This window comes from Apteryx rowi, unplaced genomic scaffold (assembly GCF_003343035.1).
Source record: "Apteryx rowi isolate R43461 unplaced genomic scaffold, aptRow1 scaffold_798, whole genome shotgun sequence".
NCBI classification, from domain to species: Eukaryota; Metazoa; Chordata; class Aves; order Apterygiformes; family Apterygidae; genus Apteryx; species Apteryx rowi.
In genome coordinates this window covers 215,494-236,134 of record NW_020451091.1, presented here as the reverse complement: position 1 = coordinate 236,134, position 20,641 = coordinate 215,494, and the positions used below count along the sequence as shown (strand labels likewise).

At 36.9% G+C, this 20,641-nt stretch overlaps 1 protein-coding gene across 1 annotated transcript in view; it reads right to left on the bottom strand.

Annotated features, from left to right (window-relative positions):
• LOC112977053 (receptor-type tyrosine-protein phosphatase mu-like) overlaps positions 1 to 20,641 on the bottom strand; it is a gene marked incomplete at both ends in the record, with an annotated part of 298,449 nt that overhangs the window by 91,524 nt on the left and 186,284 nt on the right. Inside the window, 2 exons of the mRNA XM_026088923.1 lie at positions 3,455 to 3,491; positions 4,641 to 4,914. Coding sequence (XP_025944708.1) covers positions 3,455 to 3,491; positions 4,641 to 4,914 — 311 coding nt within the window. The remainder of the gene's footprint in view (positions 1 to 3,454; positions 3,492 to 4,640; positions 4,915 to 20,641) is intronic.

The following is a 20,641-nucleotide window of genomic DNA, read 5'->3' as shown; positions in this document are numbered from 1 at the left end:
GGTCATAAAACAAGAGCATTTTTTAAATGTTTTCAAATTGAGGATGCTTAAAATGTACCTGATGGAATTATAAAGTATTATCCAGCTACAGACTCTGCACATGCATTCGACCCACTAGAGGTAGGCTGTGCTTTTCTAACAAGAAGCCTGTCGATACGACCATACGCTAGCCTGTGCACTTTGGCTCTGATCCAACAACACAGCTTCATGTGCACCAGTTGAGCACATGTTTAGGAGTAAGCGCATGCATTATCCTGTTGACTTCAACTGGAATGGAAAGTGAAGAGCCTACCAAAGGGCTCTGCTGCATCTGGGGCAAGGGCACTCTGCATCTTTACATTACACTTACTGTTTTATTTTTATTTAAAAAAAAATTGAAAAGCATACAGTGGACCATGGATTGAACATTGAAAAGCTCAGTGACAAAGCAGGTTTCCAATGATCTCAACAAAGTTTCAGGGGCATCAATAACTTTTAGATAATCTGGAATTGGGGTAACTGAAGGAAAAAGAGTTTGTAAGTGATGCAGCTATGCTCATGTCAGGTTCTGAATCCCCTCTGTTGGTCCTGTGCGCAGACTTCAAACTAGCTAACCACATGCCCTTAACATGGACTACGAGCTGGCTTGGGCCAAGATCAGTTGGCTCAGTAGAGCAGCTTGGAGGTTGCCTCGGACCATCTGGATCTTGGGAAGGGTTGCTGATGTGCTTGGTGCAACCCTCAGACTCGGGGGGAAGGGGACTGCAGAAGCTCTCTGTGCTCCTGGAATCAAGAAACAACTGGACAGTTGGCTGCACTGGCACGTTTGTCTGTTTTACAAGGTATATTTTATGGCACAGGCCTTCATCCAGTAACATCCTTATATTTCTGCTTAAGACAGAATAGTTCCAATGTACTCGGTGAGATTACTCTATGTGCTCAAAATTAGGTACATAATTGAACTGATGAGAGTCTTAAAGCATATGGTTTCCCACATACTGTATTACAGTCTGGAGCACCTCTACTAACTTCAGTGGCCTACTCAAGCTTATAATTATTTTCAGGATCAGATCTTAATTTAAAAAAAGATTGTGTCAGTTTTATATGTGATGAATGGCCTAAAGCACTTCCTCTTAGCTTTAAAAACCACTAAACTTCAACTGTCAAGGATAACAAAACCCAAAATACAAACATTTCAGAAATGTTACTTGTATACAAAAACTAGATGTTGTAATGGAGAGCGTTTGCAACCTTATCTGTACAAAGCACTGTAATACATAGATCAACACAATGAGCATCTAATACAGCTTAAGTAGCTTACTGTCTAATATCTATACCGTAGTTGCAAAACACACTGGAAAACTGCTTATCGCTAAGAGGTCAGGCATTGTGGTCAGAGTAGCCTTTGCATCCTGGGGTAAGGGCGCTGTGTACGTTGTATTAGCTATTTAATAGTGGCGGTGGTGGTGGTGGTAGGGGGCTTAGATCTTTTCTGCACTGTTTATTCAGGTGCCTTAGCAGATAGGCGGGGATGGAGTGAATGGGACAGTGCAATTCTGCCTTTCCTAACTGCAGCTGGAGCAACCTGTGACCTACAGACATGAGCCATTTTTGCTATTTTTTTCTAGCCCTTGTGTGAGAAGTCCAAAGAGGGCATGGCAGTCTCCTTTCTCTTAAGTATCTCTGTTAGACCTAAAGGGGAAAAAAATCTGTACATATAGGTGTGATTAATACCATCTTATTAAAATATGTCATGATCTCCATTTTATTTGAAAAAATAATATAGTTTAAAAATATAACAGAGTTATTAAGTTTATAAGCACAGTAATCAGTGCTTCAAAGAAGCCCCTCAAGAAAGTTTTGCACCAAGGACAATAAATGCCATCTAGGACACCTCTTGTTTCAAAGTCCTCACAATTACCCCTCACATTATTTTACAGGCTTCACAAAGGTATTATGAGGAAGTCTGAAATGTGCTTTCAAAACAGAAATGTATGGAGATTTGTCTCAAATAAAAGCTGCATTTTTCACATCTCCTTCACCAAGCAGGTTACCTGAAAGTAGCTAGTTGCTATGGAAGCTATTTCAATCCATAAAGCTATCCTCACTTCTCAAATGAGAGAGCAAGATTTTTCAGTCAGTCAAGTAATTGAAATGGTTGAACATCCATTAGTGGTTAAGAATACAAATCTTCAAATAATTTAAAACTTATTATTCTAATCACCTATTATGATTTGTGAGGTAATGTAATCCACTGCTGGCATCACTGATGCTTCCAGAAAACAACACAGGATTTAATTTTGACTTGAAATCAATCTACATTGTATTGTTTTTTTAGTGAAGATACTGAAAGTTTGCTACAATAAGCAGTGAGTTAGTAACATAGAAATAAAACTATTATTTCCTTCACTTTGAAAAAAATATAAAACAGTTCAAATAGACATAAAAATTGTATTTGTTACATAAGGGATGGCCAGCCTTTCAACAGAGACAACTATATGCTGACATTTCAGTTCCTTTTAAGAAATGAGACTCTCATCTATCCTACGTAGATATAGTGGTGGTGGCTGAATTGTGAAGTCTACATCTAATGGGTCAATGACAGGATCAGTTATGTTAAAGACAGTCACTATGAGACATGCATGATCTTCCAAAAGGAAGAGTGGTATAGAGCTGAAGAAATTTTTGTTTCATACTCTTACCAGGTGCCCAAACTGCAAGGTAGTATTAACTCTTTCTGTTCACAGCAGTATTTCCCTTCCTTTTCCTCTACTATAATCTCCAAATAATCATACTATCCTATCGTTTCTTTTTTAGGCCTTGAAGTTGTCACTTGCTATAGGTGCTAAAAAGCTGAGACTACTAAGACAATCACAGACAAATCCTAGCCTTGAAAGTAAAATATATCAGCAGTACGCTTTATCTTTCCTGTCTGGGGATCAGACCTGGAACTCATGCTGTCTCAATTATACAAACTTGTCTCACAAATGGTAGTATGATGTGCTGACATTCCAATAAATAGAGCTGATTTGTACCATGAAAATGAAGAGCTTGATTCCTCCACTTTTCTTTTATAAAGCAATTAAGATAATTACTTATGAGTAAGTGTAATTTTTCATTACTGATATATGAACAGCCAGTATGCACTCTGCAACTGGCAATTTTGCAGTTCTACTGTATATAAAAATGTCCAAAATATTTATTGTGAGATCATATAAAAACCCACAGAATATACTTAAAAAGAAAAAGTGTTCAAGTAGACAACTAATAATGAATAATAAATTTATTATTAAAAACAAACAAACAAACAAACTTCCTAAATCTCAGCTAGAGATGCAAATGAATCATTTAAAATTCTGTGACAGGTTTAGTGATGCCTTCTAGTAATATAAACATTTCTGGAAGTTTATAAAGACCATGTGAAGGAAAGGTCAACAGCCTGAATAACAGAACACATGACACAATATGAACATACCTTTTGTGGCTACCCTGACGCAGTCAATTTTGGTTTCCTGTGTCAAATAAAGAGGAAAAAGGTCACATCTTGTGTTTCTAAACAAAGAAAGTCATCTATGATTCTGTTCTTAAAAGTATTGATAAAATGTGATGAAAGTGTTCATTTAATGTGCTTCATTACATATTTAACCACTTCCTAAGGAACTCCAATGTGTTTTCACAGGTTGGACAAACAAAACCTAATCTGCTTGGGTTTCTAATATAAACATTTCTCTTAACATTCCTCCAAAAGTAGAAAATACGTGAAAGATATTCACAAGAACACAGGAAAGTATTCAATGTTTTTCCTTTGGCAACTTAATGACCTTGAGAGATTTTTCTTTTTCTTACAGATAAGTATAGTTCTAAGCATCATGCTAGACAATTTAAGAAAGAAAAATAATCAATGGTGTTTCACATTTCTGCACTGTCAGTGCACTGTGAAAGAGGAATCATTATGGTATCTGGCAGAAAACATTTCCAGGCTGTCAGTGCGGACAGCCAAAGCTTATCAAGAACTGAAGGGCTCTGGGTAGGTCTGTCCAGGAAATGAAAAACAATTCCAGGAAGAATTAGCCCATTGAAACATGATGTGCAAAGGCCTTTTTATACACTTTTCATTTCAGTTCCATCTACTTATTTTTCTTTTACTGTTTGCAGAAGGAGGAAAAAGAGTTGGGTTCTAATTCAGTCAAGACAAGCAAATGAGAAAATGGGAGTTCAAGCTGTTATAAACTAAGGTAATGGGATTGGACAGACCAAGACAGATGTGCTGAAATCCAAAATCAAGTTTGGCTGACACTTAACGAAAAGAACCACACTTTCCTTTTCAAAGCAAGAAAACAAAAACAAAAAGAAAGAAATAAAAAAGCTAGTCAAACAGACTCACTGGGCAGCTTTTAGACAATAATAAGGCAGAATGGTAATGTGTTACTTTGCCTACTGTCTATTGAGAAAATGTGGTGTTTTCTCCTCCTCTTTGTTGTAACCTTTAATCATTAAGCGATACTGTGTTAGGAAAACTGGTATTTTTCAAACTCAATGTGTTAAATTTCATGGTTACTTCATTTTCTCATTAGCAACTGAATTGGGCATCTCACTAGTTGGTGCCAATCATCTATTTACCTACTAACACCGTATAAAACCACACCTGTCATAAAGCTTACCCCATTGGCTCTGCTAGCAGCTTGAAAATAGATGCTGTAGCTTTTATGAGGAAGAAGAGGAGTGTTCCAGTAACCACTGTACGTTTTGTTATCACCAATAGTAAAAGGCTGAGCAGCTTGTAGACCGTTGGCTGGAAACTCTGCAGCAAAGTAGTACTGGGAATTCAAAAGGGTGGCATTCTGGAAATGAATGGGCACTGGGTAGCACTTCAGGATTTCAGTTGTCTTTTTGGTTCTCCGTGGGCGCTCTTCTTCAACCACTATTTGATAAACACTAAGAGTTTAAAAAGGAAAGAATGAGAGAAAAATAAGGGTTATTTTAAGGTTTAGGCACTCAGTTTATTCTAAAACCATAACGCCACACCAGTATTTATGGAAAAAAGATGACTGTTAAAAGCAAAGGACATAGGAAGAAAATGACATTTCAACATTCAGGTTTATGAATTTATTCACACTTGCTTTAAAATATTTTGTTTTAGAAAAATAAAGTTAGCCAGAAACACCATAGATTTCTATATGGCCAATACATAGAACACATTCTTGTTCGAACTCTTGTACATAAAAAGGTTGCCTGATTAGTGTTAAGATGTAAAACAAATACTATTTTGTTTATAGATGTAAGTATAAAGCTATAGATTCCATCCTCCAACCTGCTTATTTTGTCTGAATGAAATAAGTGGTAAGATAAAAATTAATAAATAAATAAATCACAAACAGATAGGGAATAGCATTTGTTTAACTGTTGACATTATAACTATTTATAAAAGCACACACAGAGTAAATTACAGTCTTTTAAAAATTTTGGTGGCACACTGACTGTTACTGAGCCAGAATTAAACACTTTTTGATAGCTGCTATTCTCACTCTGCAAAGCACATCTTAGAGATAACCATGTGTTTAAATGTTCCTGCATTCTGCAAAGCAATTCAGTTTGCACTTGTATTCTTTGCTGTACTGGGACCCACAGGAAACAGTCTATCTTTCTCCACTGTAAAGGTACTACGGACATTCAAGCAGGAGCAAAGAACTTGCGATGTCTGCTGTATATGCAACCAGTGAAGTCTTTGTATCCTTACAGTTGCTGTAAAAGCCTGAGTCAGTGCTTTCAAATTTGTGGAGTGGGAAGTCCATGTCTGTAAAGAGGGTATGTTTGCAAGTTTATTGCTTCACTGGGGACCAGTGATTCTTAATCATTATTTGTCTTCTGGCATCTTGATTTCAAGTAAGTGAGTCAGTAACTAATGTTAAAGTGACAATGCGTCTACATTTTTGCATGTGATCTATATCTAACAACAATTTATGATATTTCAAGTCCATAATTCTTAAAAAGCAGCAGTCCTGCTGCTATGTTCCTTTAAGATGAAACAGCCATCCAGCCTTCTGATATGTTGTCCCCGCTCTGTCATCTGTAGGTAGATCATTTTGTTTACAGAAAACCGTGCCGAAGGTACAGGGACATTCAGGCTGGGCTTCTGTGGGTCAGTCAGTCCGGACCAAAAAGGGCCTACAAGTTCAGTCATATCACTGCATGACCATGGTTATTCCCCTTTGGAGGGCAAATCAGGTCTGGAATCATGAGTCAATTTTGTGCAGCCACTGAGGCAGCTCGTGTCCAGCACCCTCGTTCATCCGCTGCAGTCCTGCTGGACTCCAGCAGCTTTGAACGCTGGCCCAGAGCTCTCCAGCTCTTACGATCTCAGGAGCCTTATGGCCTCAGCCCATCATCAGACTAACATACTGCTTCTACACTCAAGTTGACTTTGCACCTTTAGGTGATGCAGTGCTTGAACAAATGCATTCCCCTAAAACTGGTCACACAAGGAAGCAGGTGTATCACCTTGTTTTTATTTCTGTCTGGGAGATCCCAGTTGCCAACACCCAGGTAATAGCTATGGATAGAAAAATTCAAAATTCGTCATATTTTTATGATGATGTTAATAATGAATTTATAATTGTGCAGCCAGCAGTCAGAATCTCGGTCATACACCAGGACTGCACAATACTAGGGCAGGTCTGCACAGCCTTTATAGCTGAACATTACCAAGAGGGAGAAGAATTCCAAACTCTTTGGTCCTTTTATTTCCATTTTGTTACCAGACCTAGCAATAGGCCTAGCTCACAATGTTTTTAAGACGTAGTATCTCCAGCAGGAGACACTGCACTTTCAATGTTCACAAAAAATGACTGGAAAATGAACACTGAGAATGTTTAAAACCTCTTCTGCCTGAATTAGTCTTCAGTCAGGGATGGAGATTAGTTTAATGTTCATTTGTAACACTTCGATTTAGGTATCTTCATGAAGATGTCTGTATGTCTATAAACTTCCATTACACTCAGTTGAGAGCTAATCCATACAGGTGACAGACCTTAAAGCCCTACTGAGCTGACCAGTCAGGAGGTGTCTACTTTTGGGCAAACTTATTTGCTTTCTAGGCTCCACTGCCTGTAATAACTAAACGGTCAGCTCACATGTAGACACAAGTGGACACCTAAATTTAAATGTTTTAATCTGAAGTTGAACTGCAACCAGAAATCTATCTGTTTACAAGCAAAATTTGGTACAGCCAGTGAGACAGACAGATGTCTCAAGTGCCCACCTGACGACTACAGACTGCAAGTTCTGCAGCTCTGTACAAGCCTACAAATAGAACAGAAAGATTTTCATTTGTTGATCAATTCCATGCTGAGCAGTAAATAAAGGTCAGTACATTGCACCTTTTTTGGGGTTTTTTATAAATATTGAACTGCAAAAACTAGCCATGAAAAATCTAAGCTAAAAATTAATCACTGTCATTGCAATCTTGTTTTTTCTCCTCCAAATCACAGAATCACAGAATCGCTGAGGTTGGAAGGGACCTCTGGAGATCATCTAGTCCAACCCCCCTGCTCAAGCAGGGTCACCTAGAGCACGTTGCACAGGATCGCGTCCAGGCAGCTTTGGAATATCTCCAGAGAAGGAGACTCCACAACCTCTCTGGGCAACCTCTTCCAGTGCTCTGTCACCCTCACAGTGAAAAAGTTTTTCCTCATGTTCAGATGGAACTGTCTGTGTTTCAGTTTGTGCCCGTTGCCTCGCGTCCTGTCGCTGGGCACCACTGAAAAGAGTCTGGCTCCATCCTCTCGACACCCTCCCTTCAGATACTTGTACACGTTGATAAGATCTCCTCTCAGCCTTCTCTTCTCCAGGCTAAACAGGCCCAGCTCTCTCAGCCTTTCCTCATAAGAGAGATGCTCCAGTCCCCTAATCATCTTTGTAGCCCTTCAGTTTCTGACATGAGACTAGCAGCTGATTTTCTAGAGCAGATCTACAATATAGATACTGTTTCAGAATCAAAATGGAGTATTGGAAAAAAGAGTAAAAAGTGATGTAAGCATCTATTTCTGCTTGGTAGAGAATCTGGGCACATCTGCCTAACACCACAGCAAAGGGAACAATCCCAGGGTTTCGCTGAAGCGTGATGGATGGTAAGGTAAGTTTTGGATCCGGCTGTGGGCTGTCAGGAGAGTATTGTTACCTTTTTACTGCATCAGGAATGAATCAGGAATGAATCCCGCATCAGGAAGGACATTGGACCAGGTTAAGTAATATTATCTGTTTCAGTATTGGTTAAACGGGTATGCTTTTCATTTTCCACTCAGTGATTATAGTTAAAAATTGTAGATATTTTAGGAACAAATCTGTCATTAAAATGCTCCTTTCCTCTTTCAAATTCCTATCAGTTATACTACATGTGCTACTCCATGTATATTACATTTTAAATGCCTGCCATCTATCCATCTTCAGATACATTAAAGAAAGAACTAAGTTGACTGGAGCAATTTCAAACTCAAAATGTCTTTTCATCCTTACTCCACAAGACAAATTAGATTTGCAAGAATCCAGACCTCAAATCTATTTGCTCTTTAATAATTTAAGCACTGAAAGGTCAAGCAGCTCTCTTCTGTTCCCCTTTATCAAAGTCCAAGTGCTAATGAAAAATAACTAAAACCTATCTGCTGCCCAATTTCCACACAGTGCTGTTTCTCTGATGTAAATTAACACATTATGAGCACCTGGGTCAGCGGAAACCTGGCAGAACTTTATGAGTGATACGTTTTACATTTGTATAAATGAGATCATCTTGCTAATGAATTTTACAAAATCACCCCAATTACAATTATAATCCAAAAGCTTGCTCTAATTCTTGCAGTTAAAATTGCTTTCTTGAAAACGTAACAGCTGAATTGCCTATGCTGAAAAGGGTTCAAGCTTAATGAACTGAGCTAGCACTGCATCAGAACTCTATTATTCCTCTGATCTATTAATCATATTTCCTGCTTGTTTAAAGTTGCGTTATTCCTTTTCCATACCTCTACATTTCAGAGAATAAAGTCTTCCTACCTGTAATCTGAAGAATAAAAGTGGAAGGTGCCAAAAGTATATCAGCTATTCGTAGGACTTAAATTGAACTTTCTGAAGGAAAGAAATTTAATTTAGGTTTAATTCAAGTTATACTGTTCTACTATAGAATTCCAATGCCTTAGAAACTTAACACAAAATCTACTTTTAGATAGACTGAAACTTATTGTTGAATCAAGAMAGGACAACATGGGAATTATTTCTAACTCAGGGTTCAAATATTTCAAATTTTGGGAGAAAAAAGGTGTCTGGAAAAAGGCAGCATTTATGTATTTTTAAACAGCTTTTTGTTTTAATAACTGCAAAATGGTTCTAAATTTAAATAATTGTGCAAAGGCACAGAAAAAACAGCATAAGGACTGTAACTTTAGTTTAGCCAGTAGACATACCAGGTTTCTCAGATGCTTACTGAAATGGGATTGCTTAAAATAAAATGTGTTCAGCATCTCCTGAACATATCAATTTGTTTTCAAACAAAGCCAAAAAAGACATAAAAGAAGAAGAAAACATTTTAACCTCATATTCAAAGATGCTAAGAATACTTAGACATTAGACAAGTGAATCAAACATAAGGCATTTCATAATAATTTAAAAGAAGACTTAAGTGTATACCTAACCTTAAGTATATGAAATGATGGGTTTTAGTAACTTGCTTAATCAGGATATTATTACACATTGGAAAGTGCAAAAAATCAAAATTTAACTTAAAGTCTTAATCAAAGAAACCAAGTCATTTTCCAGAAGAGGCTACTTGGATACAAGCATGGACTTAAGGATTCTTAATAGAAAAGTTCTTAAAATGTACAGTCTAGGTATACATCAACTGAAGCTCATGAATTTATAAATTACATCTCCAGGAAAAGTAATTCCAAACTGGAAACAAAGAGAAAACAAGCTTGATTACTTCACTATTGAAATATCAGCCCAGTTTTTCATCCTTTCAACAGTCTTGATGCGTCACCAAAATGGACGCAACTTATTGAAGCCTTCAGAAATGTACAAAGACTGCAAAGCTTTTAAGCTCCACTAACACTGTTCTGATCAGCTTTGTAAACCCTTAGGCTATTTTTGCAAACTGTGTGTTAACAGTGATGCTGTAGAGTCTAATTGGAAATTTTCTGTTCTTTATAATAGGGCCCTTTTTAGTCTTTTTAAAAACATATATAACTGATACATTTTGTCTCTATATCTCTTGATTGTATGCTTGCTTTGTTTTAATGCCAACAGAATGAAACAACAGAATAACCCCTTAAATCTACATATCAACTGTTATTTCAGTTATTTACTCCTATAATCTTATCTATATGCTAGAATCACTTCACCCTATTCTTATATTAAAATGTTGAAGTTCCAATAGATAGCAAGGTTAAGAAATCCAAAAAACACTTTGTTATCTCAGTTTCAAGTCCATTAATGTACTCTTTTGCTCCAATTTGTAACAGTCCAGCAGATCCCCACACTTTCACCAGTAGTTGTCTGGATACTGAAAGTTCTTCTGCCTGGCTTGTTGGAGAGTGTGCTGCCACTTAAGCCCTTAAACTTTTTTTTTTAAAATATCGGTTGCTTCATCCATGTTTTGCTATAATACCAAAACTTCATATATCTTTGCTTGTTACGTGTTAAGGAACAAGTTTACTAATCAACACGGCTTCTTTAAAATAAATACTTATCTTTGTGAGACACTTTTTGAACATAACCTGCTAGCAACACAGCTTCCCTCAATCTCTGTTGCCAGAACAGAGTTCTGTTGTGACGTGTTCTCTCTGACATGTTCACAACTCAAATCTATATGGAATAACACTGGAAATTTTGATCTATTTCTTTCCTTACACTTATCCATATATTTACTGGATTCTTGCAATCAATGCTGTAACTTATTTACAGTACCAGAAATTATATGTAAACCATATCTTTAAAACAAAAAGAGGGAAATTACTCTTTAAAGGACAGGAATTAATAAATTATGGTTAGCAGGTAAATGGAAGAAAGCTACTGAAAATTGTCACTAATTTTCCTCCTACTGAGCAGGGTCTGTATATTTATCACAGATGGCATCAACCTCAAGTGACGTTGAAAATCCCTGATTTATTGGGTGTCTCAACATTAAAGCTACTTAGGCTTTGCCATTGGGTCAGGAGTTTTAGCAACACATAATAAATAATGATCAAAATATACTCTGGCTGCTGTCTTCTTCAGTACAAGTGTGAAGCCAGGGAACCAATTACACCAAAGTCCTGCCCCTCTGATCAGTGTGGAACTCTGCAGATTTTGTCAAAGGGATAAGAAGAGATGTTTTGTGTTTACATGTCAAATAGAGACCATGGCAGTATTCAGACCAGCATTTACAGGCTGAAAGGACTGGGTACAGCAATAATTGTCCCTGAGGTGGATACTGCCCCGCTGCACAAAGCGTAGCCTGAAAGAACACAGAGTAGCCTAAGGGTTTACAAAGCTGATCAGAACAGTGTTAGTGGAGCTTAAAAGCTTTGCAGTCTTTGTACATTTCTGTACATATCTGGGAGGGATGCCTCTTCTTGCTCAAGCAGTAAAAATTAAGCAATCTGTATAGCAGCTTGGGTTTTTTGTTTTGTTTTTTTTTGAGAGAGACAGAGAACTGGCATTGCCAGGGGTGGGATAGGGAAAAGGTCAAGGACACCATGGGATTAAGGCCAGGGAGCTTCTAATTATCAAAAGGACAGATTGAGTTTGCCTATTTATGACAGAGAAGCCTGTTCAAGAGAGCTCCCTCCCTTAAAGTACTAGCAGGAACGTCTTATTTGGGAGATCATAGACACCTTTTAGGCTCTGTTCAGGAAAAATCCAGCCTGATCTCCAATAGCTTCTAAAATGAGAAAAAATGAAATAACCGAAAAAACCCCACCCTTGAATAACATGTTTCAGATATAAAAATACAGAACTTAAAGTGAAAAGGAAAAAAAAACTACAACAACAAACCACAGCTGCAAATTAAGGTTTCTGTGCCAATACCAACAATGATGCAAGTACTGTGAAAGTAATATACTAAGATTTAATTTATATAGGGAAAAAAAGAAGAAAGATTGGGCAATGTTGCACATAATGTTGACAACACAGAAGCAATCAAAATTCTTGCAACTGTTCAAATTTAAGTGCTTGATATACCAATGTTTTAGAGGTGTATCACCTTTTCTTTTGAGTGAAGGGACTCTTTAAATTACTAGAACTTGTTGTTTGCATGTTTACTTGAAGACAGGGAGTTTTATGGAAACAAAAAGTTCCACAATCTTTGACACTTTTCTAAGTCTGTGGGATAGTTCCTGCTTCCACTGGGTAGGAAAGGGAGCAAGACAACAAATATTTGACTCTAGCTACTTGCTGAAAATTGAACAGGATGATTCTGCTTCCACAGCTGGCTTTATTTTCTGACTTTGCAAGCCCAGAGATAACTTTGATTAGCTTCTCAGAGGCAGGCTCTGTCCTTTTTTTCAGAGACACTATTACTAGCAACTGAAGTTTCCAGCTCAAGGTAAAAGTCCTGTATTGAAATTGAAAAAAGGCCACAAATCTTTCTGAATCTGACCTAGAGAGAACACAAGGAGGGCTAAGGTAACCCAGCGCCTCCATTGTCATGCAAGGAGCCATATTTCTCAGATCAGTCAAGGCAGAAATACTTAAACAGCTGTAAAGGAGGAGATAAAAGACAGCTTAGGCTCAGCCCCTAGAGGTACTGCTGAATGTATACTCTCAGGTGTCGTAATAAGCTTTATTTTTATAGGGCCAAGTCCGCTGCAGGGACGGGATCTAGTTTTTAATGTAAAACTCTTAAGCCTCTTTATGACTGCCCAACTGTTTCACATGGACAGTCTCAAACACTTAAAAGCCACTATTTACAAAGGGGATTTTCTGGCAAAAAAATACATCCAAGCAAAGCTCTCCTTAGCATTCTTATGTATATATACAGGATATCCCTATGGTTCTTGTATGGGGAGTACTAGGTCACTGAAAGGTAAGGGTATTTGCTCGTCTTTCCTCCAAGGACATTTGCCAAGGGAGTAGGATAATACATTCCCTGGAGAAAGAAAACACTTGTTACATGATACCTTAATTGTAGCACAGTCAGATGGGCTCTGAAAGTGGTAAGCACTGGCCACCATAAGCTCATTATGGATTTAAATGTTTCTGCTAAACACAGAAGAACTGATAAATATCTCCTTTATGAGTTTGGACTTCCTAGGATTTAAGGGAGACATCAAAGTGTTGGCTCCAAAAATTCTCAGAAGAAGATCTGCAAGAAACAAATAGGAGACAATGATGCATGCTCCTTCTGTCTTCTGATGGCCAGAATGGTGCCTCCTGATCCTGATGACACCATGTATTTCACTTTCTCCTTTAGTTCCTCATATATGGATCTGTTGTTTTAGAGAATATATGCGCACTAAGTCAGGGACAGAGAATGTCCAGCAGACCTTCAGCCTTGTAATCTTAGATAATCAGGTATTTGCCTGTCATACAATGTTTGCAAAATGAAGGAATTTATGATTTTCTGTGTTTAGATTATGTTATCATAAATGCTGACTCAAAATGTAACTTTGTTTTGTAAGCAAATTCAGAAAGAGAGAGAGGGAGAGAAAGAAAAATGTTTTAAGGAATTAGGTTTGTAATTTTTTAGAAGGCGGATAAAGGATTGCAAACAAAGATGTGTTAGTGGATAATCTGCATTAAAAACATATAGTATGATGCTGGACTGCAATTTTAACTTTCTCCAGTTAACTTTTATCAAAGTCTTTCCTTTGGCAAATCAATAAATTCAATACATATATTAACCTACACTTATTCACAGCAAGTATTAGTTTACTCCTAGAATAGTCTATTAAAATTGGTAAGACCTGTTTGACAAACAGGTATATGAATAGTGGTTAGATGTAATGCCAGTAATAATTGTGGCACCAGAGACTGCTCTGCTATAATTGGGATTCACTGATTGGCAAAAGAATCAAAACTGTTCTCTTAAAAAAAAAAACAAACAAAAAAAAAACAAACAAAAAATCTTTGATAAATATTGATGAAAAAAACTCTCTCTTTTTTCTTCCTATAGAGCCCCACGGTTAATTACTTTTGATTATTTAAATGATGCCTAATTAGGATTTGCTTCAGAGTGATACTACCACACTGGTACACAAGCTTAAGAAACTATATGTTAGAATTATGAAGACAAGGATGGCAAGGATCCAACTAAGTCTCCACAACTGTCACCTACTCGTGAAATTTCTTAATTCTAAAATAAAATAAAGCTATTCCTACCCCCACTGTCCAAGGGACTGACTATTAATATATACTGATGCCTTCAATTTGATGAAGGACGTTGTATTAGTAACTCCTCACACATAGAAATAATCATGTATGTCTACTCCTATTTCTTCTATAAATATATGTGTATAGGTCACTTTGTCATTGAGAAGGTAAAGCTTTCAATTCTTATTTCTTCCGCTGAAAGAAAAAGATGTTCTAAAACACTGTAGCCCACAAGAAAAACTATTATTAGAAACACTGTACTTTTTTCTGAAGCAAACACTTATATCCTCCCTGTGACTTGTGCTCTCCAGACTTGCAATGGATTCATGTATTTGGTTGCTTTTCAAGCTTTCCAAGTGTAAAGGAAATATGTAGATTTTGTACATATTCTGTAGTCCTGCACCATAATAAAGTGAGTGCAAAATGAAAATAAAATTAAACCTACTTATGATGGTACTATTTCACACTGACTGCATTTTGGAGAAGTGTAACTGATACAGAGCAAGAGAACATATCCATAAATTGTCTCAGGCATTAACCGTATATTGGCTTGATGAGACAGACATCTTAGATCGTAGATCTGCCCACACTGAATCAGTGATACCTAGCTATTAAATACAGAGTGCAAGTGACAAGCTAAGGAGGGCTCCAGAGATTTGGCAGTGTATTTCTCAGGAAAGGAAATATTTATATTAGTAATTAAATCATTATTTAATTAATAATAGGCAATTAATTGATTATTATCATGATTATATTATGAAACAACATCACATTTTTATAAGATTTCTGGGGAAATTGCTTATCCAAGAATGACTGCTACCAGATCTCTGTCTACTCATGATGACTTCCTGAGTATTTTTTGAACTGCTCTAGAAGCGTCTTCTGACACTTGGCTTCTCCCATAAATAACTAACTGTGGTATGCACAAGCTGATCGTCCTTCTAATAGGTATGTCATTGTTTTATTTTGGCCATATAAAACTTCTCCACTGATCTCTCTTTTATGGATAAGGGACAATAATGTTCCATTTACATTGATCAGGTAGTTGGGATTTAAATGCCATTTGAAACAGAAAGCATTTAAAAGCCTTATAAATAGACTAAGACACTACAAATTTTACGATGGGAAGTTTAAAACTTTTACCCAAGAACATGCCATAATCCCATCTGCATTCCACACCTCATCCGTGATCACCAGCTCCCACCCTCAATCTGCTCAGCTCCTTTTAATACCTCCTAACTATCGGCTGGGAAAGAGGCAACACATGCTGTGGCTGCTTCCAAGCTACATATGGGCTTGCTGGTATATGAGTTGTAGCTGTCTACTAGCAGACCAAATGACACTACTTCCGCATGGATGCTAATTTGGGTCTTTCCTCTGTACCAAGAGGTCCCAAACTACCATTTTCTTAAGAAACCAAGATAAAATTAGGTGTGAACTTTAACTTAGTTATGTTCCAGAAAGTTTAACTCTTATCCTGGATATGTTATGTAGCACATACAAGCCAAGGAGCACTTCCTCCATTCATTTTACCAGTGAGCACGTTTTACTCCTACTCAGAGTAAGGGCTCAGTCCCTCCAGATATCAGATACTATTGATCTCTCTCCACAAGGCTTTATGCTCTTAACTTAAAGCACAAGCAGCATTACCACTAACTTAAATGGTGCTGGCCTAAACTGAGCTAACTGAGCGAAGGCTTTGGATTCTCCAGAGCTTTGACTGACTTCACTACAGAGCAATATAAAACAGGATGCCTCCTACCTCCTTTGCAGTCTGCTCACCACATAACTTTAAGTTGAATGAAAACCAGGGATGGATTGTGAGAATAAAGGAAAACATTCCACAAAGCCACTATTTTGAGATCTTCTGGTGGACATGATGGAAGAATTGAGTGAAAAAAGAAATAATCCTCACCTGATAATTACCTATACATACAGCTGCTTATTATGACACTAATCACAACTGCTTGAGCTGTTTACAGCCATTCATAAATATTTTTTTCTCACAGGTAATTTTGAGAGAGAAAAATGCTATTTCCCTTTGTTTTCATTTTGCAGATAGGGATGGAGAAAACATAATACATTGACTTGGAGGAAGCTACACAGACTGCCTGCAGCTGAACCAGAAATAAAACCTCAGTCTCATCTGCCTCTTGCTCCAGTGCTGTATCTTCTAGGCCATCCTTCCTACAGTAAGACGACTACGACTTTCAGTAACCAGAAACACACTGTAAGTCCCTTCCTGGCCTTCTGAAGAGATATAGCAGCTCTTCATCACTACAACAGAGCTCTCCCTTGGGGAAGATGGGCCTACTCAGTATCTGGGCTACATTGCTGTGTACAAACAAAACAAAAAAAAATTGTTACAGAGATATGTTTCAAGAGGTTACTTCTGCTGATATCAATGAATTAAGAATCCGTTTTATAAGTATGGAGCTTCTTCTACCCTGTCCTCCTAGTGTCCCCTATCTACGTTTTTCTCAAGCAATCCTCTATTCAAAGCAGGGTGGGAAGGAGGAAGGGGAAGACAGAGAGAGAGAGATTGCTGCAAACTCTGCTGGAATAGGAATGTGAGTGAGTCCCAAATTATGTGGGAGGCGTTTATAATGAAAACTACCAATCATCAAAGTTATTTAGTTTTAGGCAACATTTCTCTCCAAACTTGCTTACAGTTATTGATATGACAAGCCTGTCTCCATCTTTCAAAATCCACATTAAAAACACATTCTTTCCAAGAGTCTAGAGTTATAAAAATAATCTCAGTATGCAGTGTAGTGTAATGAATGCATTTTGGTTTATTTCAGCTTAAAGAACAAACAGCATAGCACCTTAAATACTCAGGTTTTTACATCTGTCATGCTGTGGAGGTGTTCCTGCTTAGCAAAGCTCAGAGAACAGTATGCAACTCTGAGTACAAAAAGCATCTGACCTAAACTGATCTTGTTCATAAAATGTAATAATGAAAACAGGTAATAGCTGGTCTTGCACAGATAATTTTTGTTAGATGCCACATGTTTGATATAATAAACAGATCCACAGTGTTGAATATTCCATTCTTGTAACTTTAATTTCTCTTTGTCCTGGTTTGCTCAAGATAAGATCAGTCCTAAATTGCTTTGGAATATTAGCTGGGTACCACGAAAGCATTTTGTATTCTCTCAACCATAACTCATTACAAGGAACTTGCTTGGCATCAATAAGTCACTATCGCTTTTGTGTGTGTATATGTGTGTGCGAGAGTGCGTGTGGCTCAAAACCCTGCCGCTAGGCTATTTAGTGATAAAATCTGATATAATAAAATATTAATTACAGCTGAAAGGTTGGGTGAGAAATATGAACTCAATTACAGCCCTATACTGTGAACAAAGGGCAGGGTGAAAAAATCCTTTAGTTATGGAGGTTTGGGATAATAAAAGAACAACTAGAACATTAGACTCAAGCTGAGTGCTCCCTAAAAGGCCACCTGTTATTAATCTGCACATCAAGCATAGAATTTCAAGTAAATTAGGTTGGGATGAAAGATTTTTTCTGCTGATCTTTTTTGTCTTAACTAATCTAAAGTTTTCTTTATTGGAGCATTCTTTTCTTTGATGTCATTGCAATTTAAAAATTAAAAATTTGTAACAAGTACAAGGACACAGCAATTATAATGAAAGGTTAGATATCATACACACTATGCAAAATGATCACCTTATATGGTACAAAAATAGATAATAACCAAGAGTCATTTCTAAATGTCTTTGTTTCAGTCAGATAAGACTGCTTCTCAGAGCCAAGCTGAAGCAGATGTGAGCCTAACATCTTAGAAAGCCATTTTTTTTCCAAAAAATACCAGCAGTGCAATACAAATTATCTTAAGACTCTTTTAATAAACATGTTTCTGTTCATCTGTTCAATTTACCTGAGTGTGGAGTTCAGATGAATTACCAAGGACTTAACAAAATGTGACCAGATTGTAAACAAGCACAACTGTGAGCAGAAGTTAGTCCAAATCAAATAATATGACCTTGAAATCCCATGCATAGTAGTGAATCGTAAGAACAGAGCAATCTTATCTATCATTGCAGGCTAAAATGTGCCATTATATCATAAAATAAGATTTTCATTGTCTGAAGAATTGAATCCTTGAAGGTTTAAGTTTTTAACACTGTTTTCTGTTTCAATGAATTTTGCTGAAACTATGGCAATATTTTTGGTACCAAGCCACAAAATATATTTTCAATTAATTTACATTTATGATACTTGGAACAACCCAGTGACCATTTCAAAGCTTTTTAATCAGCTCTCTGTTCTTTGCCTAATTTCTTTTTAAAAAGAACACAGAAAAATGATAAATTCATAAATATAAAGAGAAAGAAAATATCTTGGTACAGCAAGCAAAGTGCTTTTATCAGCCAATATTACACTATTTAACTCCCAAGTTTGCAGGTTGCCCAGGACAATTTATAAAACAACTGGAAGCATGGAATAAGGATTAGAATTATAGATTAAAAGAAATTAAAGAAAGCAAAATTGTCTCAAATCATTTAGCTTAAAAAAGAATGAAGTTAGAGAGGATCTGAATGAAATATTCAAAACTGAAAGCCATGGTAGAGCTGACTGATCCTTTCAATCTGTCTCAGAGAAAGAAAATATTGATGTACAGTGGTATTAAAGTACAAATCAATCAGGAAGAAAGAAAAGGAAATTCTCGGGGTCTGAACACATGCAAACCAATACACAACTACCAGTGACACCACGCAGCTGATCTCAGAATAAGAAGTAATATTTGTGAAAGAGTATGCCTGACTCTAATATGCAAAGAAAGCTCAGGAAAGCTTGCAAATCATAGGTCTGCTTCTCACCAGGCTGGAAAGATGCATTACAACACACTTTCAGCTCTGGTACAGTCACTGATATGTGACCCGTCAGATTCTGGGGGGTTCCTTCCAGCTACACAAACCAGGGTGAAAAGCAGGAACAAGCCAGTTATTTTTCTCACTACAGAATATGATACAATGCTATTCCCCAATCTTCATGATGGAGATAAGGAATAGACTTAGCAAGGTCTAAGAGATCAGTTTACTTGGATTCCTAGGAAAACAGGAGAGAAGAACCCCACTTAACAGGAAAGTTGCTAGTTCTTTAAATCTAAATCAGATGAATGTGCTATGTTCTTTAGACTGCATAATTTTGAGATTTGAGAATATCTTTAGAAAATATTATACTATGCTGTTATCAATCTACAATGTTCAGAGATGCTGGATGTCATGATGAAACACTATATGGAATTCAAAAGGACTGAATAACAGAGTAAGAGGCAGCTGTCATGCAAGAGTCTGCTTGAGTCTTTCTACATTCAAAGAAATCCAGGGCAACTTGCAAACCACAGGTCTGTTCCTGAATAGCCTTGAAGGAAATCAGAAACTACACAAAGATAAACTATAAGAATAATGAAAAAAAGTATTTGCAAAATAAAGTGAGAATAATAGATAAATAAATAAATAAATAAATAAAGAGAAATAGTCTTAAGGAATAGGAAGATTTCCTCAGATCTAAACCAAAACAGAAATGGTAAGATACACTATTGCTCATTTTCCTCTACGCAACTTCCAGTTTATTTTTATTATATTAGATGCTGCAAGTGCAAGATGCTGCATCCTAGATCACTGGTTTTCGCTTGTGCTCTGCAAATTCCTAGGGGTGCACAGTTAGGTAAGAAAAAGAAATCTATGGCTTATAGATGTAAAGTAACAATGTAGAGATCTGCACCTCTACTGGAATATTTTCAGGGGTTTACAAATCTAAAACAATGTAAAAAAAAGCCAATAGACAGATGGGACAATGCTACTATAAAACACTAAAACACTTCTGTTATGAAACAAAGTTTATAAGTAAGCAATACTCTACTTCAATACTTTCCAGCAAAACATAAACTCTTGCAGTGATATGACTATGCCATGGAGAGTGGCCATGAGGTGTGGAAGCTCTGCAAACGTAACAACATCCACACGTGTAACTATAGGAAATTGCATAGCTCTTACTCATTTACCTATGAATGCAAAATAGCACACACATGCAAATTAATCAAGGAGCTTGGGTATTACACAAAAATGAAGAGGTAGTATTTAGAACAGGAGATCAGCTAATATATTTATGACATAATGTTAACACTAAAACAGTGAGATCTTTTTATATTCCACAAAGCTGTGCACGGGAAACCTCCTCCTGAACTGGGCTGGGGAATTAAGCAAACAGATGTATTAAAATAAGTGGATTAAATAAATAGAGGGAGAATGCTTATTTTCTTCCTTCTTCAAGGAAGCTCTACAACCTGCTGGTTTGTGTGTAG